Source organism: Lacerta agilis, chromosome 13, assembly GCF_009819535.1.
Source record: "Lacerta agilis isolate rLacAgi1 chromosome 13, rLacAgi1.pri, whole genome shotgun sequence".
NCBI classification, from domain to species: Eukaryota; Metazoa; Chordata; class Lepidosauria; order Squamata; family Lacertidae; genus Lacerta; species Lacerta agilis.
In genome coordinates this window covers 19,536,769-19,561,193 of record NC_046324.1, presented here as the reverse complement: position 1 = coordinate 19,561,193, position 24,425 = coordinate 19,536,769, and the positions used below count along the sequence as shown (strand labels likewise).

Here is a 24,425-nt window from a genome sequence, read left to right as displayed (position 1 = left end):
GAATGCCTCGTGTAAAACCTGATTTTGAGGCATTTCAATTGAAGCAGCTCTTAAAGCTAGTATGAAATTCGTTGAGATACCTTGGGAGCAGCAATTAAAAACTGGGAAACCTGTTATATTGGGGTTCAGGATGAGATACTATGGAAAGCACGGTTGGCATGTATTTAAGACCAGCCAAGGTTCTGCTACACAGACAAGAATAGGCAATATAAAACAATGGGCAAGAGCACAAATAAGTCAGGGTATGGAGACATCCTCCCAAGAGGGTGTCCAATTACTGAGGAAAATTTAAAGAAACAGTGTTTCAACTAACTTGTTCCAAATATGACAAATTTGTTTGCTTGCTCATTCATAAAGAAAAAGGGCTCCGATCCCAAATGATGTTGGCAGGGCCGGCGCGTCCATTTAGGCGAACTAGGCAATTGTCTAGGGCGCCAAAATGGAGAGGGTGCTGGCCAGGCTTGGGCGGCACAGGCTAGCAGCAGCTTCTCCGCTGTAGCGGAGAGGTACTGCTTGCCCCCTACACCCCCCCGGCTCCCGCTAAAGCAGGCTTTGGCGGGGGGCGGGGCGGGGCAGGCGAGCAGCAACTTCTCCGCTACAGCGGAGAAACTGCTGCTTGCCTCTCCACCACCCCCACCTCCCGCTAAAGCAGGCTTTGGCGGGGGTGCGGGGGGTGCCAGAAGGTGGTTCGCCTAGGGCGCAAGAAGCCCTAGCACCGGTCCTGGATGTTGGAAGCTTTAGGAATTGGATCGAAGGTGGAGATTAAAGGCAAAGCTTCTCTGCTTTGTAGGTCCCACTTGGAGCTACAAATGGGCAGCAGACAGCAGTTGACCTCTCCAGACAACTGAACTCTAGAATTGTAGAGTGGGAAGGGACCACCAGGGTCATCTAGTCCAACCCCCTGCAATGCAGGAATCTTTTCCCCAATGTGGGGCTCAAACCCATGACCCTGAGATTATTCACAGGGCTGTAGGGAGGTGAAGCACCACCAGCTACTTATTGACCTTTTGTCCCAATTTTCTTTGCGGGGAAGTTAGACAAATGCAAATGTTATCCCACATTTTCCAGCACTCTGCCTTGAGGTCTGTTTGTAAACAAAACAATCTAGCATTGTATAGATCTTATGAAATAAATTTAAAAACAAATTCCTCTCCACTTTCCTTATCTCAACAGGCAGGGGGCGGCTATGTAGTGCAAGGACCCCATAACATCTTTCAGCGCACAACCTGCTTTTTAAAAAAGTTTTGAAAAATACGTTGAATTTGGCATAGCTCCCTGTCGCCATCTAGTGTCACATTTGTAATATTGCACTTCGCAAAACATTTGAAAACGTTTAGTTTGCAGCTGTGTAGCTGAGGACCACTGAAAAACGGGGAGATATCAGAATACTTGGAAAGCCCCCCTCCTCGCCCATTTGCAGAAAAGTACCCGCCTCTTAAAAGGACCTTTTAGGGACACAAATACAGCGACGACTGTGAGCAGATTCGGAACTAGCCGCTGCAACCCCGCAGGCAGCTGCTGTAGCCTCGCCCTCTAGCACCGGGCTGCGCTTTCGCTTCCTCTAGAGCGCGCTCTGGGCGCCGCTCCTCCCCGCTGCCTGGCGCGCCGCCGCAGGAGCCTCGGAGAGAGCAAAGACCCGCCTCGCTGCCTCCCTGCTCTGCCCACGCCCAGCGCCGATGGAGGAAGTTGCGGCTGCCGCTGCCGCTGGAAAGTCCGGAGCTTGGAGAAGGAGGAACCCCCTACCCTCGCCGGCTAGCAGCAGAGGCGCTTTTACGCGTGCGAGGAAAAGGGCAGGGGGCTGCTTTCCCCAGGAATGATTGCAGGTACGGACGCTCAGCGCCGCAAGTCCTCTCTCCACCCACCCACCTTTTAAAAAAAAAAAAAAAAAATATTTAGGTGGTTCTACCCTACCTCGTCGCCCTCCTCACCCGCTCTCATTCAAGCAAAACTGCACCGTGCAAAACCCCCCCAAAACTCTAGCAAAAGAGGGGCGATGGAAGAGTCTTTAAGAACGCGCTGCAAAGTTCATGGCAACTCCCTTTGCTCCCAGCAAAGCGTGCCTGGCGTTGCAGCTTTATTATTGGGAGACGCTGCTTATTTATTTGCTTGCTTGGAAGGGGTTCCATGGTAGGATTATGGTGTTGTTGTTTTTTGCATGGGCGGGATGTTTTTTCGCTTAAAGGAAGGAGGAGGACGCGGGAAGAGTTGCTGGAATGGGGGGACAGATTGCGCACAGACCCGCAGCGAAGAGGTTGCGCGCGTGTTGCTGGCTGCTGTTGCTTTCTCGTAAAATAATGTTTTGCTCCGGCAAGGATCGGGTTTCCTTTGGCCGTTCTTCCACCTCGGTTTCTGTAACTTCGTTGTCTCCGCCCCCCCTCTCTCCTCCACCCGCTTTATTTCTTTTTCCACTTTTCCATCCAAGTTGGCTAGACGGGCGAGCTGTGTGCAACTTCTTGGAAAGTTAGGATGCTCTCCTTCTCCCGCCCGCCGCCCCCCAACCAATGTGCACCCGCGATGGCTTTGGATTCACGCAGATAAGAGGGGAGAAAATTCCCTACCCCACCCCAAATCGCTTAGGTTCGCCCAGGGAAAGGCTTCGTTTGCGTTTGTTCACGTCAGTCTCCCTGGACAAATTCAGGCAGGGAGAAGGCTATCAAGGCTACTAGCCACGATGGCTGTGAGAGTAGGATGTTGGGTTATTGGCCTGATCCGGAAGGCTTTTCTTAAGTTATTAAAAGCTACTGTTAAAGGAATAGATAAGGGTGGATGGGGGTTTCCAAGCTTCCCAGAATTGCCTTGTGAGTAAAGGTAAGTTATCTTTGCATTGGGCATGTTGCTCTTTGAGATTTTCTTCTTAGCAATTCCAGAGAGAAGTGCTGCATGTGCAAGGTACGACCAGGGGCCGTTTCAGCAGGGGGCCGGTCCACTGTCCCTCAGACCTTATGGAGGGGGGGGGCGGACTATATTTTGGAAAAATAAATAATGAACGAATTCCTATGCCCCACAAATAACCCAGAGATGCATTTTAAATAAAAGGACACATTCTACTCATGTAAAAACATGCTGATTCCCAGACCATCCGCAGGCTGAATTTAGAAGGTGATTGGGCCGGATCCGGCCCCCGGGCCTTAGTTTGCCTACCCATGGATTAGGCTGTCAACAGCTTCCCAATTTTATTTGCATGTCTCAATTTCATGTGCTGGATTTTGCCGTTGGCTGTTTCTCCGTCTGTTTCGTTGCAAGTACTTTTATCCCACTCTTCAGTTGCGGGTGGGGGAAGACCCCAACGTGGCTCTCAAAGTTCAGTCGTAAGACAGTGCTGTCATGTTGACATCCTAAAAGGAAAGGCACAAAAGGAAAAGGGATTTGGAGGGAGGACGAAGAAAACAAACTCGGGCACTCAGTTGCATTTTGGGTTAGCTTGTTTTTGTAGTTTTAAAATTATCGTTTTCAGAGGCTGCTGCTGCTGCTGTCTTGCTGGTGTGGAAGTGAGAGGGTTTACTCAACAGGTTTGAGCAGAAGTATTTTTTTAATGCTTAAAACCTTGCCTTGTGCAACCTGATCAAACTATGGCTATTTACTTAAGAATAGGCACTGATGTGTTCAAGGGGATTTTCTCCCAGGTAAGTAAGTGTGCATTGGATCAAGGCCTTGATTGTGATTAAATAACAGATATGCCACATAAGAAAAACATAACAGTAAATAAGCCACAATAAGTTTTGTAAATACATTAGAACAAAAATAACATGTACTGTAACATAGTATTACATTAGAATGCTGGTGTTTTTCAGGTGCCCTCTTTTTCTTGGTATGTATTCAGTGAAGAGTAGAAGAATCAAAAAGTTTCCCACTGACTTGAGACAGCCAAATAGTATACAGTACATTGCAAGCTTCTTCCTGATATCATGGATTTTTGTGTGTGCAGGGATTTGGCAGCGGAGATGGGCAAAAAGGTCAATTTCAGTTCCTCTGATTTTCTCATTTTCCCAATCTTAAATTCGTTTCTCTGCAGATTCACACAAAAATGCTGGTGAATTTTCATGGGACTATTTTTTTTTTTTTTTAAAAAAGCAAATTCATCAGCATTTTTGTGTGAAGTTCTCCAAAAAAATAATAAGCACACTTTTGCAGAGCAATGTTCCTTCATATAATTCTTTGGTATGTTTCCCTACCTACGAATATATGCCTTTGTATGCACATCTTACATCGGTAGATGCATTTTTGTACTTGGCTGGAGAGCTGCATTGCAAAATTAAGAGAAGCGTGAATTTCAAAGGGTGGCCGTGTTTTGGTTCTCCTACTGTTTTGGAAAGTGCAAATAATAATAATAATAATAATAATAATAATAATAATTTTTTTGTATCCCGCCCTCCCCAGCCGAGGCCAGGCTCAAAGTGGCTAACATCATAAAAACAACACAATATGCATAAAAACAGACATCAATTAATTAAAATACATCTTAAAATTAATTCAGACAAGTTAAAATCTGGGCAGGTGGCAGTTATCAGGTTGGAATTTAGAGTGGTTAGTACTTGCCAGGACCAGCTGTTTCCACTGATCATACAAGGACCTGTGAGCGGGTTGGGGGGCCTCCTTTGGGCTTGTTTTATACAAAGGACAGTAAGTCAAACTGCATCCTGCCCAAAGGCCTGGCCTAACAGCTCCATCTTGCAGGCCCTGCGGAAAGATGTCAAATCCCGCAGGCCCAGGTCTCTTGTGGGAGAGCGTTCCATCAGGCTGGGGCCACGGCCGAAAAGGCCCTGGCTCTAGTCGAGGCCAGTCTAATTTCCCTGGGGCCCGGGAATCATGGTCTTCCTTTACATAAGACCACAGGAAGAGCTCTGCTGGATGAGGCCAGAGCCCATCTGGTTCAGCATCTTGTTCTCACACTAGCCAACCAGTTGCCTGTAGAAAGCATGCAAGCAAGCCTTTAAATTCTAACGGAATCCGATGTCTCTCCCATCCTTAGACCTACTATGGTGTGTATTTTTAATCTCTTCAAACATGTGGTTCCTCCTCCCTGCACTGTAGTCTAAAACAGTCCTGTTCAGGAAGTGCTATATTTGCATTTTTGAAGAAATAATTCTAGGTCAAAGCATTCAACCGAGGCTTTTTTAAAAAGGCATTTCTTGGGGGGGGGGGGTAGAAATGTCCCAGAAAAATCAGATCTGTCTTTGAAGGAGTCAGAAAGTGTGTGACTTTGGAGTGAGTTTACTTCTAAAAAATAATTTCTCCCCCGGCCCTTTTTCTTCAAGGGGGTGGAGATTTTCTGCTGCTTCAAACAGTGGTTCAATTGATCTTGGCAGCCCAGTGACATCCCCCTATCAATCGGGGCAAGATGCTCCATAGGAATAATTGGTACCCCTGAGCTTTGCAGAAGTTCAAAAAATATGTACAAAAAACCCTAAGGGGACAACCACCCCCCACAAAACCAACCCAATGAGGACTGAGCTTCCTGGGTGTCACTCAGAGTAAAATGGAAAATGTGTGCGCGGAATGGAGTATTTTGGAGAGGGTACATCCAGCTGACCGCTGGCACCCCGAAAAGGAAAAGTCCTGCTATAAGCCTAGTATACACTACAACATTTTGTTGCAGTTCCCACTTGTCCTTTCTAACTTTGATGTGGGCTGCCGTGGAAGTCAGTCTTGTGGCTATTGAAAAGGACAAGCGCTTTTACTTTCTGGATCATGGAAGCTACAATACTTCTTCTAAAATGGACATGGCCATTATTACTATTTTGTTGTAACTCCTTGTTTTTCCCTTCCCCAAAATGAAAAAAAAACACACAAAAAAAAACATGCCAGGGGTTTTAAGATAAGCCATAGGTTGAGCTTGCGATTGTGAGAGAGGCGGAAGGAATGTTTGAAAAATGTTTGCCAACTGTGGGGCTTTTAGTACCAGGCTGAATCTCCTATTTATTGCAACATGGGACTGACCTCAAGGTTATTGGTCCCTATTCTTTTTATACTCTTTATATTATGGGGGATAATGAGCTGATTATGTCTGTTACCTCTTTTTCTATGTTTACCGTACATTCATCCCAGTAAAAGAGCAGTTCCCCCAAACTTGTTATAACCTACCAAGGCTAAGCTATGTAATCATTGCATCAGGAGGAGTCATAGTATTGTAGAGTCGGAAGAGGCCCCTAAGGGTCTTCTAGTCCCACCTCCTGCATTGCAAGAACCTGGTTTGAAACTCACTATGCAGCATTCAGCAAGGCTTTTGCTCTCAGCTTTGGCCGCCTATCTGAAGTTTGGGGAATGATAAAACTGGCCTGCCTTACAGGGCTGTTGTAAGGATTGTTGTTGGTGTGCATCTGTCTTGGAGTGTGCCTCTGGGGGGGGGGTGAAGTCAAACTGCTGTGTTAACAGCACCAAATGATATCCCTGGAGCACAAGCTTGGGCAGTGTATATAGAGGTCCTGGGCTGCCCAGATGACAAGACTCACCCCCCCCCCTCGGCCTCACTAATGTGGTCCAAAGGAAAGCAGAGCAATACGATGGGCACCAGCATGGCTGCAGGAGTTGCCGGAAGGAGCTGTACAAGGCACCATCCATCCGTTTTAGGGACTCCACTCTGGATTTGTGTTTACTCCTTAATCTTTTCTTCTCCCAAAGATATCCCTCAAGGCAGCGGAGGTTTAGGATCAGAGTTTTCCTTATCTTCCCAGATTGACAAGCCCCACCTGCCCCTTATTTCCCTTTACAGCACATGCAGAAACCGCTTTCTTCAATTCTCCAGAGTCTGTCTTCGCAGTCAGGGGAAGCCTCTAACTCACCGAGGGTTTGATACCCATCGGCTACCCTCACCCGGTTTAGGACTAATATTATCACCATTATTATTTGTTAGAGAGCCAATGTGGTGTAGTGGTTAAGAGTGGTAGACTCATAATCTGGTGAACCGGGTTCGCATCTCCGCTCCTCCACATGCAGCCCCACTCACCTCACAAAGTGTTTGTTGTAGGGGAGGAAGGGAAAGGAGAATGTTAGCCGCTTTGAGACTCCTTCGGGTAGTGATAAAGTGGGATATCAAATCCAAACTCTTCTTCTTCTTAGACTTGTTTGCATTCCAGAAAGGTCACTTCAGTGTTGGGAGCCCTCAGCCCTCAATATGTTACTGAACTACATCTCCCATCATCCCTGGCCATTGGCCTTGCTGGGGCTGATGGGAGTTGTAGTTCAGCAACATCTGGAAGGCCACAGGCTCTCATCTCCAGAAATAACAGACATTTTAAGCTCAACCTGAAGCAAGAGAATGAAAAGCAAGAGAACAAGTCATTGGGTAATTGGGCTCTCCAATGGATGAATTACCTTGTGGTGGGATTAGGGTTGGCAGTTTCCCCCTTCTCTTGTGCCTTCAGCAATAGTTTTGACATGTACAAATTAAGCACCTGAAGGTCCCTCCCACCCCCGCAAAGAAAATCACTTTATCTCCTTGTTAGTAGGGATGAGGGAGAAAGTTGTTCAATTTGCACTTTAATATGAACCCACTGGCTTTGCACTTTCTGCAGAAATACATGAACTGAAACACAGCTTTCCTTTGAAGTTCACACTTCTCCAAATTTTGCGATGCAGTTCTTCAACCCACACATGTGTGCGAAAACATATGTTATTCAATCTAATGTACAAAATGCATTCTTATCAGGGGGAAATTGTTTGGGGAAATATGTTGTTGTTGTTCAGTCGTGTCCGACTCTTCGTGACCCCATGGACCAGAGCACGCCAGGCACGCCGTCATATCTTTTATATGCCTGTTGTCTTTGTCCATGGAGTTTTCTTGGCAGGGATACTGGAGTGGCTTGCCAGTTCCTACTCCAGGTGGATCACGTTTGGTCCAAACTCTCCACTATGACCTGTCCATCTTGACCTGTCCATAGCTTCCCTGAGTAATTCAAGCCCCTTTGCCACGACAAGGCAGTGATCCATGAAGGGGAAATATATATATATATATATATGTGTGTGTGTGTGTGTATATATATATATATATATATATATATATATATATATAGCAAGGCTGTCAACACATTGCAGTTTGTGTGACTGCCAGTAGATGGCCATGCCAACTTTAACACAATAACAGAACAACAGACAGGTAGGTAAGTGAGCAGGTAGCCTACTGCAGACAAGGCAATGTTTACATTTGATGCTCCAACCACTTTTGCTTCTGGCCCCACCCACTACTGACATGTGGCGCCTGAAGGTTACGCAGAGGGGAAGGAGCCCTCAGGCTGAAAAAGGTTTCCATGCCTCCATAGCAAAGCCTTCCAGGCATGCATACATTTTCTTTGGATGATACGAAATGGGTGATATATTCTTTTTTGGGTATGCCTTGGTGGCCTGCTGCACTTTTAATTTTAACAACCATATGTTGTTGGGCCCCAACTCCCATTCAGCCCAGTCAGATGGCCAATGATCCATGAACCTCTGACTACCCAGAGAATAGTTATTCCATCTAGTGGCTCCTCTGCAGTCAGAAATTCAACAGGTGCAGTATTTTCTTGCATGGAAATGCAATGATGGGTGGTGGTGGATGTGCATGGATTTCTGCTGAATGTGTGGCTGTTTTCAAAACCAAAAACAAAGGTGCCCCACTAGATTAGAGTTGTCTTTCACCCCCAACTCTTTTTTGCACCCCCTCCCAAGGAATGGTAGCAACTTGAAGCTGCCCTTTGCCCACACAATCTGGATTTCCCCACTTCCCCTCTCTGCCATCTGTCTTGCTACTTCCTGCTGCTACACTTTTCAGCTGGGCTTGTGGTTGCCGTGGAAGAGCCAGGCGGACGCAGGTTACACTTTGCTCCAGCACCTCTGAGATCTTCCTTTGACCTCTGCACAGCTTCTTTTCTGTCTTTTCTCCTGCTTCCCAGAACGTCTTTAGCAGTGATGCTCCAAGATGTGAACTTTAGCAGTGCAAATGCTGAAATAAGGGGGAGAGCTATACAGTCGTACCTCGGAAGTCGAACAGAATCCGTTCTGGAAGTCCGTTCAACTTCCAAAACAGTCAGCTTCCAAAGCACGGCTTCTGATTGGCTGCAGGAAGATCCTTCAGCCAATTGGAAGCCCCGGCGGACGTTCAGCTTCTAAAAGAACGTTCGAAAACTGGAACAACCACTTCCGGTTTTCGATCGTTCAGGAGCTGGAATGTTCGATTCCCAAGGTGTTCGGGAGCCAAGGTATGACTGTAGCTTAGTTGCAATGCTGCTGCTTTACATACCAGAGGTCCCAGGTTCAATCCCCAGCTTCTCCAGGTAGGGCTGGGAGCTTTCCCTGCCTGAAACACTGGAGACCAGATGCCGGTCAGTGCAGCTAATACTGAACTAGATGGGCTAACAATCTGACCAGTAGGCAGCCGCCTTGTACTAAATCAGACCATTGAGCCATCCAGCCCAGTGCTGCCTACACTGTCTGGCAGTGTTTCTCCAGGGTTTCAGAATGGTGTCTCTGTATAAGGCAGCTTTGTCTGTTCCCAATAGGGCTTTGGGTGACCCAGTTTCACACCTGCACACTCCCCTGCGACATCAGGGGACAACTTGACTGTGCACCCATCTAAAGAGATCTTAGTTGGTTATCTTTGAATATGAGGAAACACGGTACAGTAGTTCTAAATAAAGAAAGTGTCTGTTTTTTATATGCTGCACCACGTGTGCAGGAACAGATAGGGTCTTAAAAAAGAATTTCCAGAGAGGGAGCCATGTGAGTCTGCTTGTCACATTAGTGAAACGCATTTTATTATGGCATGATAATTATTACGGCCTACTTCACTAGATGCACAGAGCGTCACTCTCAGTTGTCAGGTGTATACACACACATAAACACACACACACACGTAAAGAGCTGTGCCCTTCTTGCTCTGCTCACTAAGGCCCCCCACCCTGAAATTCCTTCCCACCCCATGCAACTACTAAGCTCACTTTTCCCTTTTCCCAGTCCACTTCTTCATGGAAGTCCAGGATTGTGATGATTTGCCACTACAGATGAGGGCTGTGTGATGACAGCCTTATGTTTTTATATATATAGGAAGATAAAGGGGGAGGGGAGGAAATGCGAAGGCAGGAGTTGAATGGCAATAGAATGCAAAAGTACAGCCTGTGACAATTAGGTTCAATCAGGGGTAGCCAATGGGGTTGCTGGAGTCCAACTCCCATTGGTTCCAGTTCGCCAGGAATGATGGGTGTTGAGGTCCATCAGCGTCTGGAAGCTGCCACATTGGATGCAAAATGACCACAGCAGCAGTAACTTTTCTTTTTAAAAAATACAGTTTATCGAGCAACAAAAACAGACAGTACACACAAAGAGAGAAACAAGCATATGAACAACAAAAAAGATATACCGGTAGTTCAACACAAGGAGCTTTCAATAAGAAAGTCAAAATAAAGAATCAGGAGTGAGTGAAATAGATACAATTATAAAATTATAATGACATATAAAAACATAACCTACATTCTTCAGCGGAAATAGGAATAAATGAAAAGGGATTGCCTGTATTTATAGATGCCACAAAATAAAATCACATCTCAAAAGGAATTGGCAGCCCATGTGACAACAGCAGTAACTGGTGATACTGTAAACATAGAATTGTAGTGTTCGAAGGAACCCTGGATCATCTGGTCCAACCCCCAGCAATGCAGGAATATGCATTTGTCCCATATGGGGATCAAACGTGCAACATTGGCATTATCAGCACCATGCTCTAACCAACTGAGCTATCCACCTTGGCATCTCTGAGTAAAGTATAAAATACAAGTGCAACAAAATGAGCACAATGGTCCTTCACACCATTTGTGATTGGTGATACCAGAATCACTCTTTCGCAGTGGTGGGTATATTAACATCTGCCATAGAACAGTAAACCATTGTCTCTGTTCACACCCAGATTAATAGAGTTGAACTTTTTGATAAGCTACTATTTATGAGCTTTATCTGGAGCTTCTTTGTTTTTTCCCCAGGATACGCACCTTAAGATAACAGGAAGGAGCGACTCTTAAAGTGATCTTTGCCCTCTGTGGGGGTTTTTTTTTTAACAGCTTTAAAATGTTTTGGCCAATTAACTGGGGCACCTTTTTTCATTGTACAGAATGCTTTTTAATTGATCAAATGTCACAACCCTGATTCTAAATGGACTCATAAATTCCTCCTCCATCTCTAAATAGGGAATTATTAGGTAAGGTTTTCCCTTCCGAGGACATATCTGCAGCATTGGGAAATAAGCTTCATTTACTGTAGCCAGAGATTCTAACCTCCAGTTACCCTTTCATAGATCATTTTTGCTTCTTTCTTTGGGTTACTTAAAGCCTGCCCAGTCTCAAAGGTTCTTTCCCACCCTTTCAATACATATACGCAGCGCTTTTTTGGGGGGGGGGTATGCAGGGCTACGCATACCCCTAAACATTTCGTGAATCTAAGTTTGGCCTCATTGAAGGGCAGTATTTCAATATGAGTAGGAAGATGAGAGTACCCTTAAATGGAAGAAATATTTAGGTTTTTGTTAAAATGTGTTGATTTAAATATTTTTGAAGTTGGAATCAGAAGTAACAAGAGCAACAGCTTTACTGAGTTAAGAGAAGAAAGGATATAAGAAGCTAAGATTTGGAATGTGATGTTTTATTTGATAAGAATAAATTGTATGATTTAAGATATGTTGATTATAATTGCAAGATTAAGATTAGTTGTAAGAAATTAGATTTTACAATGTTACAAAGTTACTGAAGAAGAATAGAAATGAACGCATAAGAGAGGGCGTGAGGAAGTCCCAAGCTTAGGATTTTAAAGAAGTGAAGGATTTTTAAGTAATTGTGTTGTTTTGTGTGTAATGGGTGTATTGTGTTGTTTTGTATGTGGTGTGGGTATTTGTAATTGGTTTAATTTGGAAAATCCAATAAATTCTTATTAAAAAAAAGAGAGAGTACCCTTAAACAGTTTTTGTAATAAAAAAAGCACTGCATATACGTACCATTAAAATAGAATGAAAATTAGACAAGAATGTAGAGCGTGAAACTCCAGAGAACCTGTTGCTGCAATGTATTAAAGCTTCTGCGTAAGGAAGTTATTTATAACTGTTTTTAAAGTGATGTACGGAACAAAGAATCCTGGGGGACAGGAGAAAACGTGGTGTTTTAAATTCCTGACCCGCTGGAAGGATTAATTTAGATATTTTCCTTTTTCCTTTTTCAAGAGCAACTCCCTTCCAGGCTGCATAACAAGGATTTCCCAAGTCTCCAAGCTGGACACTCGCCTTTGAGTTTCGACAACGTCATTTTTGGATATTAAATGTATCAGAAAGTAGACTCCTCGAAACGCCCGAGCAGCAGCCCAGAATGTACTGGTGCGTGGGAACAGAGAACTCTGAGGACGACAGCAAGAGGGACATGGCGGCACAAGACGGTAAATGAAACACCTTTCCTGCCTAAGGCAAATTCTTACAATTCCATGCAGCTGTATGCAAATACGTATATACTTTGAAATATCAAGCTCTCATAACTCACAAACGGGATGAGATAAAAAAAATTAAACTTAGTTTGTATCCTTCAACAAGTATACAAAATATTAAGAAAATTGGATGATGGGAAATGATCCATAATGAATTGAAAAAAATGTTTAAAAGTACTCCCCACCCCAACCAGTATCCTTTCTGCTGGGGATAATTCAGATTGAAATTCCCAGGTATCAAAAAAAGGTTATTTATGTATGGTACTACTGCGGCCCGTGTTTTGTTAGCCCAAAAATGGAAAACGAGCGAGGTCCCAACCAAAGAAGAATGGCAACTTAAGTTGACAGAATATGCACAACTTGCAGCCTTAACATAAAGAGTAAGAGAACAAGAAGGACACACTTTTAAAGAAGATTGGAAAACATATATTGAGTACACGGGAAATAATTGTGTAGAGCTGAAAACGCTGGCAGCGTTGAGATAAATTCAGCAGTGTAAATAAGTTTTGATGGATGCAATAATGGAATACTGAATGGTAATAGTTTTTGCAAAACATGCAGGGATTTATGATATGTGAAGTGAACCATGTAAAGAGAAAAGGGGAAGTCATTGATATCTTAAGGAAGTAAAATGAATATTTTAAATTGTAAAACAGAAAATTTAATTTAAAAATTATATGCAGAAGAAAATTGGATCACACAAGGTAGAAAAAACATCGGATCCCTTGATATGGAATGGCCCAGCTTCATCATCAGTCTCCTCTTCCACAACCCTTGGGGTGAGGTCTTTCACTGCTGTCAGTCTCCGGCTCTGGAGACTGCTGACAAAACCACGGTGGAGAATAGAAGCGGAGGAGGCATCCCTGTCTGTCTCTCTCTGCCCTGCCTTCCAGTCTCACGTCACTGCCCCCCTCCAAAGCAACCCATAGGGAAGGGCCAGCCAAGAATCCCAGCCCAGCCCTCACCACCTGCAAGCTTGCTTGCTCTTTCTGGCCACTTGCCAACATAATGGATAACTTGCCCAAACCACAGCCCAGATGAGCCACAGAGGAATAGGGGGGACAGCCTGGGGCAGCTGTAGTTTGCTTAGGGTGCTGGGAATTATAGCTCTCTGAGGGGCCTCCAAGCAACTCTTGGCCCCATTAACTAACTACAATTCCCAAGATTCTTTGGGGGAAGCCACAACTCTTGAAGAGTGCTTAAAATACGCGGTGCTGATGTGAACAAAGTGTGCCCAGGCAGAGGCAGGATTTGAACCATGCTAGGTGCTGGAGATTAGCAGGGCGGGGCTATAGACAGGAACAAGAACCATTTGGAAGCCAGCTGAGAGATCCATTGATGCCATCTTGCCTGCCACTGACAAGGCTGATGCTCAGCTCACCTGTTCTTCATAGGGCTTCATCAAATGACCTATTTATTGAGCATTCATTCTGATTTGTTTGCCAGGAGGCTGTATGACAATGAGCACTCATCCTGATTTGCTTGTGGGGTGTTTATACGTCTTCCCAGTAACCGTCTATTCATTCCATGCTCTTCCACCCATTTCCTTGTCACTTTCCCAACAGCAAAAAGTCCATTTCTTTGTAAAAGTGGATTTCTTGTATTAGGGTAGCGGAGCTCTTTAATTCACTTCAATGGTGCAAACCTAATTTTCATGGCATGTCCTTGAATCCCTCCCACAAGATACTGACAGTCCAGGGGTGCCCTTGTTGTGTTCTGGCCCGATGCTAGAACTCACAGGGAAAGCATCAAGGCGGGTTGAAGGTTGCCCCGGCTGAGCAACTTGCTCCAACAAAGGTTGGGAGCACACTGAGGCCTCTTATACCTCTGTCTCAAGACTGCCTCCTCCTGGCTCCACCCCCTTGAGAGAACTTCAGGGCCTTAAAGGGCCAACCCTCTGGCTTGAAGGCAGCCACTCCTCTTCTGTTCCATAGCCTCCCTCCTAGTGCACTCCTGGACTGCTGGAATGTAAATGGTAGGTATATGGCTTTTCAGGGAAAGATGTCTGTAAGGGTCAGCCTTGATGATTTTGGAGGTTCCTCTGGGAGTTGTTGTCCAGCTGCTTAATGCACACTGGTCTCCCTTTCTTCCCCAGTCAGCCTGAGCCCTTAACCTAGCACTCCCATCTAGTGCCCCTGTAGCCTCCAACTCAGAGTCCAGATGACTTTTGGGTACAGGGATCATGGCACTGCCCGTAGGTTGTGTCCCCATCCCAAAACACTCCCAATGCCCTCTTAAGGCCATGTTAGTTGTTGTTATTGTTTAGTCGTTTAGTCGTGTCTGACTCTTGGTGACCCCATGGACCACTCCAGTCTTCCACTGCCTCCTGTAGTTTGGTCAGACTCATGTTGATAGCTTCGAGAACACTGTCCAAGCATCTCATCCTCTGTCGTCCCCTTCTCCTTGTGCCCTCAATCTTTCCCAACATCAGGGTCTTTTGCAGGGAGTCTTCTTTTCTCATGAGGTGGCCAAAGTATTGGAGCCTCAGCTTCAGGATCTGTCCTTCCAATGAACAGTCAGAGCTGATTTCCTTGAGAATGGATAGGTTTGATCTTCTTGCAGTCCATGGGACTCTCAAGAGTCTCCTCCAGCACCGTAATTCAAAAGCATCAATTCTTCGGCGATCAGCCTCCTTTATGGTCCAGCTCTCACTTCCATACATCACTACCGGGAAAACCATAGCTTTAACTATACAGACCTTTGTCGGCAAGGTGATGTCTCTGCTTTTTAGACCACGTTAGAGTTAGCCCTAATTTCAGCCCTGCTCCATCAAATCCAGATTCATTCACCTGCCCCCCCATGCATTAATCAGGCATCGACCTTGCAAGCTGTCAGTCTCCCTCCCCACCTCCAGGAAAAGCCAGCAGACATCGCAGTCTGTGTCATAGCACCAGTGTGCAACGTGGGTGTCGCGTTACGGAATCAGTGGCAGAAAGACGTTTTGTCTCGGCTTTGGCAACGAAGGTCCTGCAAGAAAGCCATAAGGAAACCTTGCCAGCTGTGCTTCTGGTGTTTGTGGAATCGTCTCCGTTCTCACTCCTTTGCAGCCTGCAGTTCGTTAACAAGATATATTTATGAATGGGGAAGGGATGCTTTTTGGATGCTGGCTTGTGAGCCAGGCTTAAACGAAAGCTCTGGCAGTGGTGCAATTGAAATTTCCCTGAGCGATCGCAAAGAAATTCCGGCTGGTTTTTATCCTGATGCTTTTTAGCCTTTATCAAAGGTCTTTTCTCACCGGGGATCACAGAGGGCTAGGGCAAATCCCTGTGTCTCCATGAGCGTGGATGGGATTTACTTTCTAGGCTTCTGTTTCTACCTCGCAGTGAGTCTATATCTTAAAAACTCATTTATGGGTGTCTCTCTGTGTATGTACGCGTACGTGTTGAACCATGAACGTAATAATTACCGGATGCCTTAAAACGATAAGGTGCTCTGTAACAAAAAAGAAAAAAAAAACTTATTACCAAGCATCTGAACTGCTTTAGGTTGTTATGACAATTAGCACGTTTTTTAAAAGGGGGAGAATCTCCCCCAAATTTAGCGCTACGTAGCAGGTGTTTCCCTGCTGTGTTTTCATCAGGACGTGACTGAGATTTGTTTCACTTTGAATATTGCTTTGTTGGAGGAATAGAGGACAAGAAACGATCGAGGCTGCCACCCTGTGTGCATTTACCTGAGAGTTAATCCAGTTTAACTTTGTGGGAATTCCCTTCGGATAAACAAACATGGGATTGGACTGTATAACTGGACTGCATCAGCAACTGGCAGCCACAATGGCTAAGCTCTGCTTCCACAGTCAGAGGCAATATGCCTCGGAATACCAGTTGCAGGATACTACTGTAGGAGTGGAGAGAGTCCTGCTTATGGGCTTCCTATAGGCATCTGCCTGGTTGTTTTGAGAACAGGATGCTTGGCTAGATGGGCCAGCGGGGTTCGTCTTATGGTCTTATATGTTGAACATCTCTTGTGTATATCTGGGGTTGTTACCATTTGAACATCTCTTTGTATATCTGGGGTAGCCAACATGCCACCCTCCGGAGGTTTTAGGCTACAACTCCCATCATCCCTGACTATTAGCCACGCTGGCTGAGGCTGATGGGAGTCGAAGTCCCAAAATCTGGGTGACACTGCATTGGCTATGCCCCGGTGTGCTTGATGCGGAATAAAATAGTACAGCTGTCACACAAGCAAAAGATTCCTGCATTGCAGGGGCTTGGGTTAGAATGATGATTCTTGTGGTGCCTCCAAACTCTACAGTTCTGTGATTCTATGATTCTGTGACAGTATTTGTCCTGTTTATTCAGTCATGCCTGCACTTTCCACTGCCACCACTTAACAGTCGCCAGGTTTGCCCCAGAACAGGTGAGAATGGCTGTCTTGAAACATTTAGAGAGATGGATAGAGGCTTCCAACATGGTCCTGCCTGTCCTAAGTGCTATTTTTTTTAGAAAAGTAGGTGCTGGAACTCATCATGAATGCCTCCTTTGTTCTCTTATAATAGCAATATTGCCCATCTGAGAGGTGCCAGAACTGAGTTCTGGGTGAGTTCTGGCTGGAAAAAAAGCCCTAGGTGAAACTAATCTTTGTGCTGACTCTTTAAATGAGGATGGAGTTGATTTCTGTTCCACTTGCTGAGCTGTTTCCGTTAGTTAACTTCCTCCAGGCGGCTTAATATATAATTTCCTGACAATGTCCCAGGCCCAGTTGTCGCTAAGCGATGTGTGAGGGCTCTACATCTTTAGATTACAGGTGTGAGTGTACATTGATGGTTCTCTCCATACAAAATTAGCGTTTCACAGAGATAGCTAATTTAGAACCCTGGGTTTCTAGGGTTTCTGTGTGCAGGGAGAATTTTTGCATGGAGGAGAGTTCAGTCATGTGAGACGCCCATCTGCAGCCTGAAGTGGTAGCAGCCCAGATGCAATTTTACACCTCCATAAGAACGAGAGATTGATGTTGGCAAGGTTTTTTTTTTTTAAGGGGGAATTTTTGCAGATTTGTTTGATTTGTGATAATTACATAGTACCCGTATGCTGCTTTAGAGTCCTCAATGCTCGTCACAAATCCTTACAGCAGCCCTGTGAGGTAGGTCAGTATTAACATTTGAAGAGGGAAAATGAGGTGAGGAAATGAGGTTGGAGCTTAGAGAGAGCAATCGAGGGAGCTCACAGATATTGTGAGATTTTTTTAAAAACTGGGAACTTCCTGGCTGTGGAAATTCACTTTGATGCTGAACTGGGTTTACTTGGAGCAGAACGTTTTGATCATTATTCTTATTTAATTAGCACAAAGTACTGCTTAACTGAAAATCTGGAGAGAGAAAACCCTGCCCTTTTGCAGCCTGGAAGTGTAAGTGTTGTGAACATTTTGGAGTATGATCAACCATGACTTGTATTACATGAAAATTATCAATTTGAATTGCAAATTCAGTCAAGCAGGGAATGCAGAGAGAACATTGGTAATCACTCCAGGCAAGAACTCTCTGAGAATCCCTATTTGTCTTGTATTAAAGAGTTTGCAGAACTTCTGAAAAAGCTGTGTAAATAATTGCATCAAATGCCTTTCCTTCCCCGGCTGTGCTTTGAGTAATGGTCAGAGCCTCTGGACCCCTTGAGATGTCCTTCTCATTGTGCATTTGTGATTATTTGTGCTCAGGATGGTATCGGGGTGGTTATACACGGTCCCATTTTCAGTACTGTTTCTGCCTGCAAAAGTTTCGGGGGGCAGGCATACCACTTTGTTTCCAATCAGTTCACGTCTCGTAACGTCCTGCTGAAATCCTGCAAGCTTTCATGCCACAAATGCTTGGCAGTGGGGGGGGGGGATCCAACTTTTGTTGCACCATAGTTCAATAATGCCCTTCCAGATGGTGACAATACAATAACATTGGGGCAGCTTTGCAGAACAGCTAAGGAAGTGGAATGGCGTGTGGACGGCCTGGTAATAAATCCAGCACTAATGCACTGTTATCATAGCTGTCAACCTTCCTTTTTCTTGCATTGGGAAACGGTGCTGGAATAAAGGAATTTCCCCCCCAAAAAAGGGAAAGTTGACAGCTATGTGTTATAGTGTCAAAGACGCAATAGCAGTGTGTCTTTGCAGAATATACCCACCAAAAAAAGAGAGGGAGAGAGCCACCAGTCTAGAGGGTGTCTAGTATGTGTATACAGTCGTACCTTGGATCTCAAACGCCTTGGCTCCCGAGCAAATCGCCCCCCCCCCAACGCCGCAAACCCGGAAGTGAATGTTCTGGTTTTCGAACGTTCTTTTGGAACCTGAACGTCCGGCGGGGCTTCCGTGGCTTCCGATTGACTGCAGGAGCTTCCTGCAGCCAATCAGAAGCCGCGCTTTGGTTTCCGAATGTTTTGGAAGTCAAACGGAGTTCCGGAATGGATTCTGTTCGACTTGCAAGGTATGACTGTATTGGGGTACTGGAATGGAATTCTATTTGAAGTGGGGAGCTAAGCATGGTGGTAGCAGAGCCCATGCTGTATGTATGTATGTATGTATGTATGTATGTATGTATTTAATTTATATCCTGCCGTTTCTCCCTTAAAAGCTTGGGCTGCAAACACACAAATGATTAAACAGTTGAAAGATCTTAAAACAATTTCAACACAAAAGGCAGACTGGGGAAAATCTCTATTTAAGGGGCTTGTTGGTAGAGAAAGGTGGGTGCCTAAAAGATGATAGGGACAGCACCTGCCTAATATTTAATGAGATTTATTCATCATCATCATTTCCCCTGGGTAAACCATATTCAAAGCACCTCCTCGCTGCATTGAAGAGTTTACGTAAGATAACTCGCTGGCTGTTAACAAGACACAGCAAAACTGGGATAGCTGTATAAAGAGCAGGCTAAGGAAAGCATCTCCTATTAAGAAATATTCAGAGTGGTTTAGCAATCAGTTCCTTCTTCCCAGGAAACTCTGGGAATTGTAGCTCTCCCAGGGGGGAATAGGGGTCTCCCAACCGACCTTCAGCAACCTTAACCAACTGCAGTTCCCAGGATTTGGGTGTGTGTGTGCAAATGGAGAGCCACAAGTGTTTTAACTGGTACAATGCTGCTTTAAATGTATCGTGCTCATAACAAAAGCAGTGTCCAGTGATTTGAAGAGGTTAGGGTCTCCTGGGGTCTGAGTGAAGGAAGTTGGTAATAAATTTAGCTGCAAAGTTTCGGGCTGAGGTCATTACGCCAACTGATGACTGACTACCTATTCCAATGTCCAGCAATTGCCTTCTCCATATTTTTTTTATTTTTTTTGCTGGCACATTTTCAGGGGCTTTGATCCCCTATTCCCTTTCTGCAGGCAAATCTGCCTTGGAAATGCAACATGAAAGGGCTTGTCAATAAAAGAGCTGTTTACCTTTATGCATGTTTCATGAATGCATCTCAATTTAGGGGCGGGAGGGGAGAACTGACAGTGACATTGGAACAGGATTTGCTTACAGTTTTAAGACTTACTTGCAGGCTCCTAGGGACTGGGCTGAGGCCTGGAGGCAAGATACACAGCCTAACTTCCATCCCAGAGCTGAGTCATTTTCAGTTTTTTCATCACCTTCCTTCTTGACATTTTATTAAGAAGCAAGCTGGGATGTGGGTGGTGTAGCCTGGCAACTAGCCAAAGAGATCAGGAAAATTCCCGGAAAACAGACCCATGGAGATTTGAAGTTCAGGGCGGGTCAGGCAAGCAAGAACAAAGCAAAGAGTGGAGAGCATTGCTGAGGAACCGGCTGGCTTAGGAGTGAGGATCCACAAATATTATTGAAAAGCATTGAAAGTATCTGATGTTCTACCCTCTCGCCCAGCCCACACCCTGGCCTTAAACTAGTTAGATTTCTAGGTCTGCCATTATGTCTGGATTTTCCCAGACATTACTGGGATTTCAAAGGCAGAATTGACATGGGGGGGGGGCCGGATTTCCAAAAGGCGGCACTTTGTCCTGGATCTTAGGCAAGTCAGTTGGAAAAGCTCAGCAACTTTTGGGGTGACCTGGTTTTTACATTTTTGAGATGTGGCAACCCTAAATTAGAATGTTTTCACTGTTTTAGACTATTTCTGTTCTCTCTTTGTTTCCTTAAATTGTGTATTCATTTGCTGCCCCCAGGCTCCCTTAGGAGGAAGGGTGGGGTATAAATTCAACAACAACAACAACAATTTATACCTTGCCCATCTGGCTGGGTTTCCCCAGCCACTCTGGGTGGCTCCCAACTGAATATTAAAAACACAATACAGCATTAAACATTAAAACTTCCCTAAACAGGGCTGCCTTCAAATGTCTTTTAAAAGTAAGATAGTTGCTTATTGCCTTGACATCTGATGGGAGGGTGTTCACAAGGGTAGGCGCCACTACCAAGAAGGCCCTCTGCCTGGTTCCCTGTAACCTCACTTCTCACAGTGAGGGAACTGCCAGAAGGCCCTCAGAGGTGGACCTCCGAGTCCGGGCTGAAGAATGGGGGTGGAGACGCTCCTTCAGGTATACTGGGCCGAGGCCGTTGAGGGCTTTAAAGGTCGGCACCAACACTTTGAATTGTGCTCGGAAACGTACTGGGAGTTTTAAAGTACAATAAAAGTTTTAAAGAAAGCACCAACATTTTGAATTGAGCCTTGTTACAGGCCAGGAGCCAGCACAGTTTTTAAAACGCTGGTGGCAGTGAGATAAGTCTCCAGATCCCCAGTTCTGCTTAGCAACCTATTTTAAACAGTTTCCGAACAAAATGTGCATCTTGGGACAGTGCCTTCTATCTGCATGTCGCAGAGGGAAGTGGAGCAGTGATCAGGCAAGTTGACGTGTCTGTCATAACTGCCTGTACAGTAATATGCCTGAATAGGCTTCCAAACAGCATCAAGAGTCTGTGGCTACAGACACACTGTACTTTTAAAGCTCACAACTTCCTCCAGAAGAAACCTTGGGTTTTTTATTTTTAAAAAGGGTGCTGGGAATTGTAGCTCTGTGGTGGGCGAACTACAGTTCCCAGGATGCTTTGTGCGAATAGTCATATGTTTTAAATTTAGGGTGTGTGGTGAAGTATCAAATATTTGCTGGTCAAGGATCAACATGGACAGCTGCACTTTGCTAGAGGAGCCGTGTATTAATTCTACAGGGCGGGGGACGTTATTGGTTTGTAGGTTGTTTCTTTCCTGTTTTTAATCATGTATTTTGGATTTTATAGTGTATATTTACGTTGTGAACTGCCCTGAGAGCAGCAGGTGAAAGGCGGTATACAAATTAAATAAATAAATAGTAAAACAAACAAACGATTACAAAGAAGAGCATCAACACAACAGTCCAGCTACAGTTTAGGGAATTTTTTTAATGTTTGAAGTTTTATTCTGTTTTTAATGTGCTGTTGAAAGCCGCCCAGAATGGCTGGGGAAACCCAGCCAGATGAGCGGGATAGAAATAATAAATTATTATTATACATTATTATTACAATTCCAGACACAAAGTTGTCCAGAATGCCTTCCCATAGTTATAAAAACCTCCCACTTTCATTTTTTTTTTTTTTTAGTAAAGTTTATATTTAACAGTGGTCACAGCCATTCCACACACCTAAAGCACATGGCTTTTTCGAAAGCATCCTGTGAACTGTAGTTTGTTCAGGGTACTCGGAACCGTAGTGCTGTGCAAGGTAAACTACAGTTCCCAGGATTTGGGGGTGGGGGCGGGGGTTGTCATGTGCTTTAAATAGATGGCATGTATGCAGCCAATCTCTGTTGCCTTGGGAGCATTTGCAGAGCGGGGAGTGTGCATGAAGTAGCTGCAGAAATCACCTCTGCTGTTGTGCAATGGTTTACGACCTGCTGTGTTTTTCGATGCTATAATTCGAATCTTATTGCAGCAGTCCTGCCCAGTGGTGCCATTAGGATGGGGTTTGGGACAGAAGTCCAGGGCACCACCAGCAGAATGTGAAGAAGGTGTCCTCTGAACCTAGCAAGACCAGCTTCCCAAATTGTGTGAAGTACATGAAGCAAAACAGTGCCAACTAAAGGGGGGCACGAGACCCACCAAGTCCAGAGTTTATATTTGCCTTTCTGCACCACTAATCCTTCTCATATTTACTCAGAAATATGTTCTGTGTGCAACAAGGTTTACTGCCAGGTAAGGGTGCCTGGGATTTCAGCCTCCCAGGGCAATCCCTATGCAAATCATTGCTTGGAAGTAAATCTTGATTAAGCTTAGTAAGTGGTTTGATTTTTTTTTTTTTAAGGGTTTCAGCCTATATCTAGTTTAATTTTCATGCATCTGCATCCGTATACTTCGTTATTTCTTGAAATCCATGAACACACCTGCTGCTTTCTTTTTCTGGCTTGCTCATCTTCTGATCAATCAAGTATTGGAACAGGAAAAGGTTAATCCAATAAATTGCAGCCACAGCCATCTGATGTCACGGAGGACTTTGATGTCTGAGGTCACCCTGCAAGCTCTCCCTCTCCCCCCCCCCCACTCCCATTTTCTGCCGCCTTATTTATCTCAGAACCCACAGCTTGGGTTTCACTCCAAGGGGACACAGCGATGTGGCCCATTAACCACCAAAGCAAAAAATTCTCTGTAATTTTTTCAGACCAAGGTTTCCTTTTCAGCCACAAGGTGCTTAGAGCTCTGTCGCAGCATGTGATGGGTTAATGGCCTTTTAGCTTACATTGGACTTTCCAGATTGCGCTGCCTCAAATCTGACTTAAAATTCAGAGGGGTTTGGAGCTGCTTTTCCGAATAATGAAAAGGTGAGTTCCCTGCGCGAGGTGGCCGTTGGATAGAGATTGCAGTGTAAGCAGCTCCATTTTCCTTGACTTTCTGTTTTATCATATATATACCGGTAGTTAATTCCTGCAAATAAAAATGGGAAGGAAAAAAAATTGTAAACCCATCCAGAGAACCAAGTAGGGTGCTAAATAAAGACAATAAGAGATGATGATAAAAGCCTCCAAAGTGGGTATTTCAGAACTCTAGAATTCTTAAAACGACTTGCATTGAAGTCACACAAATCAAGAGTTATGCTTTATATTTAGAGAATGACAGACAGTTGGGCTCCCCCCCCCCCCCCAGAATGCTACTGTCGTTTTAATGTTCATGCCATAAAGCAAGGGGGGATTGCGCACACAGATTTCAGGCATAATAGGGGATGTTTGCTTGGGTTTTTGTTCGTGGAACCCCATGTTCTACCAGATCAGGTGCCTCTGAGCACATTCTGAGCTGGGGAATTGTTTTTGTACCAGAACTGAACCATATTTTCTCTCTTTCTCTTTCTCTCTCTCTCTCTCTCTCTCTCTCACACACACACACACACTCCTGGTTATTGTCCTTCATTTCAGCAGCATACTTTAAGTGGGAAAACTCATTTTGTTGGTGTTACTGCCATTGGTAAACAATTGGGAATCAGGTACTTTTCCTGATCTGTTGCACATCACCGAAAGATCTACCACCTACTCCCAATGTAAAGGATATGTGAGTTGCAATGTGCAGTTTATCACAATTCCTCTTATTTTTTGTTCCTTGGTACACTAGCATTGGGATAGCTTGTAAAAGAAGCCAATCAATATAAGATTCACCTCATCCTTTTGGCTAAAGGGGGCTTCTTCAAAGCCTAATTTTAGTCAGAAGATGGGACCCTGCAGACACCAAGGAGCACCTCTGCAGAAGAGTTTTGCCCACAGATGCCAGCTTTGCAATTCATGAATTAAGCTCTACAGCAAAATTTTGTTTTTCTCTGTGTTTGCGTAATACGTTTAATTATGCTTTACATATTTTTTCAGTGACTCTTTGAGATCCATGCAAATGCTGTTGGGTTGTTTTGCACTGTTGAAACTAGGTTAAACGCAGAGCTGGGGCACAACGGAATTAAAAACTGCTTATATTATTAGAGTGGGGGGATGTTGCATTTAAAATGTTGTCTCTTAAAACTCCGTGCTCAAGTTTTTCCTCCTGCCTACCACTTTCTTCGAGTGTGCCTTATAGATCAGCCTTCACCAACCTTGTACCCTCCAGATTTCTTGGGCA

The 24,425-nt window shown here is 44.7% G+C and overlaps 1 protein-coding gene across 1 annotated transcript in view; it reads left to right on the top strand.

Annotated features, from left to right (window-relative positions):
* Positions 1–1,703: 1,703 nt before the first annotated feature.
* Positions 1,704–24,425, top strand: part of LRRK1 (leucine rich repeat kinase 1) — a 71,211-nt gene continuing 48,489 nt past the window's right edge. Inside the window, exons 1-2 of the mRNA XM_033166907.1 lie at positions 1,704–1,823; positions 12,173–12,381. Coding sequence (XP_033022798.1) covers positions 12,315–12,381 — 67 coding nt within the window. The 5' untranslated portion in view covers positions 1,704–1,823; positions 12,173–12,314. The remainder of the gene's footprint in view (positions 1,824–12,172; positions 12,382–24,425) is intronic.